The following is a 9,507-nucleotide window of genomic DNA, read 5'->3' on the forward strand; positions in this document are numbered from 1 at the left end:
GGGGGTCCTTCCCTCCGAGCTGGGGGTTTTGAGTCTTTGGTGCGACCCAGACCCACCAATAGAAGGGGGTGCACACTATGTCAGAACTTATTTGGCAAATGTGTTTCCATTTACCCTAAGGCGCAATAACTTTTTGGAAAAGCCGGGAAGTACTTCAAGTGAGTATACAAACTTGAGTTTTGATTAAGTTTTCAAATTTTGCCGTTTCCATCAACCTTGAAATGAAAACCAACGACGAAAACACAGTCGGCGTTTCCTGCCCCTGGGAATGATCACAGATTTAATATGGCAATTTCTTATTTGTGATTGTGGACAACCGAATTCACGTTTTCTAACCAAGCAACTCCATCTTTCCAATTTAGGTTTTAGGGAATTTTCACCTTGAGTAAAATGCAATGTGTAACAATCTATGGATTCTCTGTTTCCCACAATTTTTATGTGTAAAAAAATTTCATCTATCACTTCTCACTGCGCGATAAAGACATGAAGCAAATACTTCAGCACGAAAAAAACAAAGAATTTATGGATGCCAAATATAGCAGCAAAATGCACAGAAAGCATGAATCTCTTCAATATTCTGACAAGAAAAAAAAAAAACGATACTTCAGGAAATGTCTTCGATTGCTCATTGACCTCATGGACATTAAGATGATGGCCTGAGTTAAATTAGCTTTAATGCTGTGTGATGCAACTACAGCTCCCTCAAACATCCAAAACCGGATCGTTTCTCTGCTCCTTCCGTCCCTCCAAGTTATAGAAAATGAGCCACAATTAAGCTACTACACTTCCTGCTCTTCCTTTCTGCTCCTTCCACACATCCCCTCTTTTCCTCCCTCCCTTCATTTTCTTTTCTGCCTCTGCTTGAAAAAAGAAAAAACTTCCCCCTGGTTTTTTTGCCTTAAAAGGGCAAAGCAAACTGGATCTTGGCAGGCCTCCCATTCCTCAGGCTCTGGTTTCAGACCGGGAGGGAGGGAGGAGGGCGGGAAGGACATGGAGGAGGGGAAGGGAGGTGGAAGGCCCAAGGAAAGAAAAAAAAGAAAAGGGAAGTGCTTGAGCATAGAACATTTTTAACTCCAGCCTGACAATTTACCCAACTGAAAATGGGATATTTTCTATCCATCTGAGAAAAGAGTAAGGCAGGCATCGGAAAATGAAAGGAAAGCAGGAGGAGATGAAGGGTTGGGGCGGAAGGGCAGGACAGGAGGCCAGAGGAGGACTCAGGCAAACATGATTAATGAGTTTTGATACACAGCATGCAGCTTTCAACAACTGTTTTCTTCCTGAAAACATCTGAGAACCATCTTCAAGTCTGACAGAAGGATCTTGGTTTCCACGCAACCACGTGCTTCTCAGCATGGCAAAGGAAACAAAAAATAAAATAAAATAAAAATTCTGATCTGGAAAAAAAAGATCTTGTAACAGAGTAAGAACCAGCACTGAACAGAAACTCCTAAAGGCCTGCACAGCTTTCTGAAACTAGCCACATATTCCATTCTGTCGCTGCTGTTCACATGCTTTCTCCGGGTCTCCTTGTTCAGGCTGAACACTGGACGTTGGGTTTTGGGGGCAGCTTTCCAACTATGATGTAACACAATAGCTGGAATACCACTGTACTCCATGGGAATGCAGACACTGCAGCATTCTCTTGACCGGTCCTCTTTAGCTTATGGAGCTTATGCTTGCATCGTCAACACACTGGCAAAAGGAGACGCATTTTCACCCAACATTTATCTCACTTTTGGTTGAGCATCAACTTTTCTTTATGAAGGCAATTCCAACTTTAGCAGGACGTCTGTCCCGTTCAGGCAGTTCTTTATTGAAATTGTTCATTTCAACTACAGAAAAGTTGTGTTTAATGGAGCACTTAGGATATTTTAGTTTTAAGTTTTCTTTTTTTTTTTTCCAGCTCAGGCCTGTAGAGCTTAAAATATTTAGAGATTATCCTCTTTTGTCCCTCCTGCAAGTTGTATTCCAGGTTTACTGTTGGGAAAGCACTTGAGATATTGTTTTGAATACATGAATGTCCACAGTGCTGCTTTTGAAGCATTAACTTGTTCCTTCTCGTTTGCTCCAAGTCAGTCATACCTCAGCAAAACCTGTGATATTTCCATATGCAGGACTGGCAAATTAAATGATTATCCATTAGTACTTTGGTTTAAGGTACTGTTGAGATTTAGCAAATAATTTTGGACTCTATGCTTGATAACTTTGAAGACATAGTGGGAACACATAGACACGTGGAAATTTAATTTTAGAGCTGGTCAGAAATGGGCTGTGGTCATGAGTAGGACACACTGACGAGTGTTAACAGAATTACGGACTAAAGGAGGCTTAAAATTGGCTATTTTCTGTATCAGCAAAGTCAAAATGCAGTCTGAAGTAGCAGAGATGTGGAGAGACGTTTAGACAGACATTCTGCAGCATGTCTGTCGTTCATTCAGGCTGGAGGAAAATAGGGGAGTAGCAGACTTTTAGGGGATAACAGGAAGGCGGACAGAAGTACAGCAGATGTGATCTGTTTTATCCTTTACAGCCTTCAACCCCCATCAGCCATAAAACAAGGATTAAGAGATGTGAGTAGGTTTTTTTTTTTTTTAAATCTCAAGGAGAGTTCTGGCAACAGTACTTTCTGAATGACATTACTGTGCCAACCACCTGCTTACTCCCTAAAATCTTTATGATGCATTAAAACAAGCGTTAAATGTGTTTCGGGCACAGAAAGACTGAATGCATAGTACTTCAATAACTGGCTAACACTTAAGGAATCCACTCAGTTCTTGGTGATATGCAAATTGCCAGGATGCAACATTAAGAGTAGTAGCGTTTCAGTACTTGGTCTTAAGGTAGCCTTGGATCTCAGAGGCTGTAGCAGACAACAGGCAAACCCCCAAAAAGTAGCTATAGGCTGGACATGGAGGCATGTTGTCAGTGAAGCACAAGGGCAGCAGACCCCAGAGCAGAGAAGGTACCCAACCACACCACCACATGGCGATCAACCCAGACATGCTAGCAGCTGCACAAGCCCATGGCAGCAGAGGCCAGGGGCTTTGAGCATTGAGGAAAAATAACCCCCAAAAACCCCAAGCCAATGGGATTGACATACTAAATACATCTAGGAAGTAGAAAATCCAAAGGAATGGGTGAGGCACCATGGAGGTCAAGGGAGCAGGACCCACACCAGCCCCCAATCAGTCCTGAACACCCCCCATGTTCATGTTTCAATAGCTAGCTCTGCTTTTGTTTGCACAAACATGTGCTTTGGTTCAAACCACCAGAGCACCAAAGCCTGTTTGTGCTCCACTGAGCTCACAGACCATTGAATCCTAGCAATGCTCGCTGTTAATTATATTTACCTCATTCTTTCGTTAGTAATACGTAAAACATTTACTGCATTATGAAGCAATATCCTTCCAGGAGGAGACAACTGCTTGTTGCCACACACGCATGTGCCCCAACCTGCACATCTCTCCTCCCGAGGAAAGACAGGAGAGCCGCCAGGAACAAAGTTACCCCATCAGTCTGTTTTCTGCACATGCAGCGTTCATGGAAGAGTTTACTGGCTGCAATCCTGATGTTTCTGCGAACAGCAGGCAGGCGAGCACAGGTTGAGAAGCGTTCCTGAAGGGCTTTAAAATCAGGACTCTGCTGCTGAGGAAAAGATGCTGCTGATTAGAATGAGATCTTTACATAAACGGCCCTTTGTTTAAATGGGAAAAGTCCAGGATGATGTGAAGATAGACAAGTTGAATTCTGTGCAGTACAAAACTCATCTCCGACATGCACGCAAAACTAACGTCACACTGTTGGACATTTAAAGTACTACTGAATGAAACGAGCAAAAAAGCTAGATTACCAACAGATTATGTCTTATGCAGCGGCCGATGTCACTCCAAAAGCTGCAAGGCGCTTAAACTGCATCCTTAATGGACAAGTTTTCTCCTGGTCTATTGTGGCTTTGAAAACTGTAGAAAGACAAGTTCATCCATATTGGAAAGAAACTTTGGTTGCAGTGATCACTGGGATTTGAGCCAAGGATTGTGGAAACGGGACAGGATTTTATAAAGGTTTTGTCGACATATTATTGGAAAAATTCACTTTGGAATCAGCAGACCCACCTTCAATAGCAACCTACAGACAAGAACCAGTGCAACACGGCAGTGTCTAATGCTTTAAGCCATAGAGCAACACAAACAACTCAGAACCATTCTTTTGGAGGCGTCACACCATGCCTTTAAGCCTCTCATCTTATACTCAAGCCGTCGGGAGTGCAGCATCGTGAAGCTGGGGTAAATATTGGAGCAGCACAATTTATGACAATCTGCTCAATATCTCAGTCAATTCTTGCAATATTTAGCAAGATGCATTTTAAATGTCATTCAGTCTCTGTATATTGACAATGGCCTGTTTGCTGGACTAATTGCTCTTCACGTGTTCACCTGATTTAGTTCCTAAAAAATGGTTGATACATTAAGAGTGGTGGGTTACTGTGTGATTAGAATAAAATAATTGTCAACAAAATGTGGGTTAATTGTCACAGATCTCCGTTTCTTAGTTTTTAACAAACAGCATTACGGATAACGTACTCTAGGCATCTAAGCACGCTTAGAATGATGGAATCCTTCCAACAATGGTTCCAGGTTAACTGGTTACAATATGTTTTATACCAAAGATTAACTGATGAGTTAATCTCGCGTCTACAAATATCGAATCTTAGCAAATGCACATTAGGCGTTTTTAATGAGTGTGCATTAGGGGTGCACCGATAAATCAGATGAGTGATGAAAATCCCTAATTTTGAGAGACTGAACGTCGGCCAATACTTGCATGAGAAAAACTGACACCGGGAAAGGTCTGAAAAAAATTAATAAATAAAAATCAGCTGCTGTCCACATAAACTCTGCCATGAGAGAACGCCAACACCTGCACACGGTTAACAGTCAGTCCACTGTTATCAACTCAGTGACTTTCTTGCTATATTTAGCAACATTTCAGACTAAAACACATCGTTAGCGGCTAGAATCAGAGATGGCAGGTCAGGCTTTTTATAGATCGGTGATCAGGCAGAAAACTGCAATCTGTGCACCTGTTGTGTACATGGGTGATTAGGGGGTTCACATGTAATAACACCCCAAATAGCAACGGCCACCGTCGTGTGAAAGTCACCCATGCTGTTTGAAACAGTTTGAAATGAAGACAAAGACGGTTTTGGTGCTTAGCGCTTCTGTGAGGGAATCCGTTATCCTCAAAACTATGATAAAGCTGCTGGCTCACATTTCCAGTGCTTAAGCCAATTATTCTGACTTTTTATTGTAGTCTCATACATTTAACAAAACTTTTCCCATCAACATTTGTCTTGAGTTGATGATTGGTTTTGGTGAAGTTTTTAAAAGAGTTTTGTTTCTTCCCATTAGTCCATTAGTACAGTAAGCGTGTTAGGGTGGGGCAACATGCTCCAAGTGCGCCTGGACACGCGTGTCAGGTTAGGATGCGAGCATTCTGATCAATTCGCAACACGCGACCTTCAGACCTTTTCAGACTAATAACTGTTTTCTGTCCAGTTCCTAGCGTTGCTTCTGTTGCCGTCAGGGTGGAGCAAATTACTGGTTGCTCTTGAGTAACCCTTAATGGCAGTGTCAACGCTGGTCATTGTTGCATATCCATCCACGTTGGTTTTTAGCAACAGTTCAACTGGTACTCAAATGAGAAGTGAAAAGGTGTGGACATCTGAGACTCTGCATTTAGGGGCAGGGACTCAGAAACTGAGATAAACCTAACATTAAAGGGAATCCACAAGGAGGCTCAGAGCAAAGCAACAGGCCGAGACTGTACGCATCTTGTTGCTGAGATGGCAGTTTAGTAATTTTGTGGTGAGTATTGCAGCCTGGGTGTGGCCATTTTTTCTGCTACGAAAGGAGGAAGTGAAAGAAGAAAGCGGGCTGCCCTCATCTTCAGATAAAGGGAGTTTTAGATGACAGCTGGACATGAGGGTGAGTCAGCAGCAGGAACACGCAGTCCTGCAGGGGAGGATCACTGGAGCCTGGTACGGCTTGGCTCAACAAATACTCCAAGCTGGCATCAAGATTCAAAGTGATACATGTAAAACAAAACAAAACAAACAAAAAAAAAACACATACATATTCTTCCAGCCCCACCAATGCCACATTACTAGCCTCAAACCACAGATTAAGCAAGACCCACAGTAGCTCCGCCCACTGGTTCTGAACATGCATGTGGAAACCCTGAAATGGGCCAGACATTCCCTGAGGATGAGCAGGACTCAGTCATTTCTGATTCACACAGACCTCTTCCTCCGAGCGTCTGCAGGCTGCCTCTCCGGGCTCCAGGTGGTTCTCCGCTCAGGCGGCAATAAAACTGCTCATTTGTGGCATGAAAATGCCGTTATAGCACAGACCAAGTTTATTACGGGCCGTTTGAGAGGGCTGGAACGCAGCTGAGGTGAGATATGATTCAGCCTGTTGCAATAAACAATTATTAGCATGATAAATTAACCCCTTAACTGTCCGTTACCTCAATGACTGTCCGCCATTGTCTTTTTTTTTTTTTTTTTTTTTTTTTAAAGCCTGACCTGCCCATACAGATTTATTTTGTTGCTAAATGTGGCAAGAAACTCACAAAGATGACAACAGTGGGATGACCATTAACTGCAAACATGCAGACATGAACTGGTGGGCGGGGCTAACAGTCAAAACTCTCTTATGGCAGAGAAATAAAGGACAGTGTCTGATTTTTAGACCTTTGCTGATCAGAGGATAAAATCAGCTTCACGTGAAAGTATAAACCAATTGTCAATCTCCCAAACTTATGGTATCCAGGGCCGATTTATTGGCTGGCTGATTTATCTGCACACTCCTACAATTGGCCCATGAGGACACTGGTGTCGCCAGGACAGCCAAGGGTTCTGAGCTTAATAATCTCCATTCTGATGGTTAATATTTTGTGAAAGGTAATGGGTTTTTCCTGAGACGACATAATCCATTTAATTCATGGTTTTGGTTCTGTAGTTTTTATCCATCGTTTTTGGCTGCATTTTATTTTGGATATTTAAAACATCTGCCAGTTCCAGAGTGCTGCCTCATTTGCAAAATTATGGGTTATTGACATTTGAGAGGGCAAACTCGCATCACGGTACCGTTATCAATATATCACTTGAAAGTGGTCTCAAAACAATGTTATCGTTCATCGCGATAATCACTGGGACAATTCATCATCCAGCAAATTTTGTTATGACAGGCCTAGATGCGATGCACATCAGAGCAGGAAGCTTAATTCAGAGAGTCATCCAGAACATTTCCATTTACAACTTCCCCAAAGTGCATGGACACAGTAAAAGGGGAGAAGACTCCAGGAAGACTTGAGGCGCCAAGAAACCACTTTATAAAAGTCACTTCTTAGCACCTCAAGTGTTGCTGGAGCTTTCAATTCACCGAGTAAAAACAACAGCTACAGCAAACCAGGAGAGGAGGCAAGCAGCTGCACGCAGACAAAGCTCGTCAAGTCAAGCTGCGCGTCATAGACCCAACCCACAGCAAGACATGAGTGCAGACAATAGTCCTGTGTTGTTTCTCTGTTTGTCTCTCCTTCCAGGCCAGAGCAACATCCAGCCGCACAGCTGACCCAGTTCAGCTCAGCTCAGCTCAGGCAGCAGGAGGAGAGAAAAACTCAGGGCCCCACTCTGAACATTCAGACCGAGCCCCTCCTCCTCCTCCCTAAGCAGCCTCCAATCTGAACAAAGCACAGCAACTCCTGGACGCTGAGGGAACGTTCTGTCTGTCGCGTTAATGCTCTGGATGTTTTAACCCTTTAAAAGGACAGAACGTGTTGCCGTTTCCAGCTGCGGCAATGCGCTGCACCGTGCATTCCTCTCCACACAGCCAGTGAAGTTCACACCTTCTCCATTCAGCCGGAGCAGCTGGCTCCTCATTCATGATCACACCCACCTATAGACACCAGCTTGATGTTCTCCCTGTCCAGGAACTCCAGCGCCACCGACACGTTCTCCAGCTGCATCTGGCGGAAGGTGGGCCTCTGGTTGTACTTGCGGAACATTTTCTTCTGGGACAGAACCTCCAGGAGCCCGATGAGCCGCAGCCCGTCGCTCAGGTCCGTCTGCAGGTTGCCGATCCGCTTGTTGACGCATTTCAGGTGCTCGTTGCACCAGCGGGTGAACGTGTTCTGCTGGATCTTCTTCCACGGGGCATCCTCGGCCAGGTCCTTCTCCGTGGCGGGCATTTCTGCGTCCTTGTCGTTGGGAGCGGGCGCGGCGCTCTGATGGAGGCGGGGGTGGGAGCCGCTCATTTTTATGGTCTCCGCTGCGCCTTGGTTCGCTGGCTGGATCTGGGTGGAGTCTGTTCGGCTGCTCCCGCCTTCTCACTTTCTCTGGTTTACTTTGCGGCTGATCTGTGCGAGAGAGAGGCAAAAAAAAAAAAAAAAAAAAAAGAGAGAGAGAGAGAAAGAAATCAGCATTAGAGGCTGATTTATAGAATGCAGATAGACAACTCTCAAGAGTAGTTTGGGCGAGTCTGTTCTACTCCAGTCCTCGAAAACTACCGGCCTGTTACGTTTACATGCGTCCCTCTTTCAGCACAGCTGAATCCAATGTTGAATTAACTCTTCAGCAGTAAGACAGGGGTCTGGTGAGCCATTCGTTTGATTCAGGCGTCTTGGAACAGGGACGCATGTAAATGTTGCAGGGCAGTAACTTTCCAGGACGGGAGCTGGACTGGAGACCCCGGAGGCTCATTATGTTCCCGTCTTTGCTTCTTAAATAAGTTGCGCAAAACCTTACAAAAACGGCAATATATTAAATCAAAAATCATTGGAAAATGCTCAATTATACAGAAAACGGTGTAGATTTGTCTATAACCAACATCAGAGTGAATACATGAGAGGATAAATCTTTTGTGTTATTGGTACTGAAGGGAAAAATCTCGAAGTTTAATAGTTTGAATATCCTAAAACTATGGCTTTACGCAGGGCCGGAGCTGCAAGTGTGTGGCCCTTGGGCTGGAGCCAGTTTTGGTGTCCTACCCATGAAAGGCAAATTCTTTTACAAACACTGGAAAAACACAAAATCTAGTTTCTGGCGCAAATATCTCAGTGCACTTGAAATAAAACAAACTAACTTACAAATCATCTTTCAGACAGATATAGGAACTTTTTTTAAAGTCAATAACTTTTTAATATTGATTAAAAAGCAAGAGTTCCAGTGCCAGATTTTTACACTTAGCATAAGAAAAAATGTTTTTTTTTGTTTGTTTATTTTTTTAAGTGAAAAAAGCTTAAAAAGTGGAAAAAAGCTACTGGAAAAAAGCAAGTAGAACTAGTACTATTTCAAAATCAAGATGTGCTGAAAGAAGTTGCGGAATAATTAAACATTTCAAAAGGAACAAGTAATAAGTGTAAGTTTCTCCTTTTGTGGCTGACAATAATTTCTTAAAGCATGACATCCTGGTCACTGTCAATCATGCCGTGTGTGCGCTGCCCTCA

At 43.5% G+C, this 9,507-nt stretch overlaps 1 protein-coding gene across 4 annotated transcripts in view; it reads right to left on the reverse strand.

Annotated features, from left to right (window-relative positions):
* Positions 1-8,316, reverse strand: part of LOC102236849 (filamin-A-like) — a 45,425-nt gene extending 37,109 nt beyond the window's left edge. For all 4 annotated transcript variants that reach the window (XM_023335699.1, XM_023335690.1, XM_023335695.1 and 1 more), the window contains exon 1: positions 7,959-8,316. In XM_023335699.1, the coding sequence (XP_023191467.1) occupies positions 7,959-8,316 (358 nt within the window). The remainder of the gene's footprint in view (positions 1-7,958) is intronic.
* Positions 8,317-9,507: the final 1,191 nt, after the last annotated feature.

Source organism: Xiphophorus maculatus, chromosome 1 (genome assembly GCF_002775205.1).
Source record: "Xiphophorus maculatus strain JP 163 A chromosome 1, X_maculatus-5.0-male, whole genome shotgun sequence".
NCBI classification, from domain to species: Eukaryota; Metazoa; Chordata; class Actinopteri; order Cyprinodontiformes; family Poeciliidae; genus Xiphophorus; species Xiphophorus maculatus.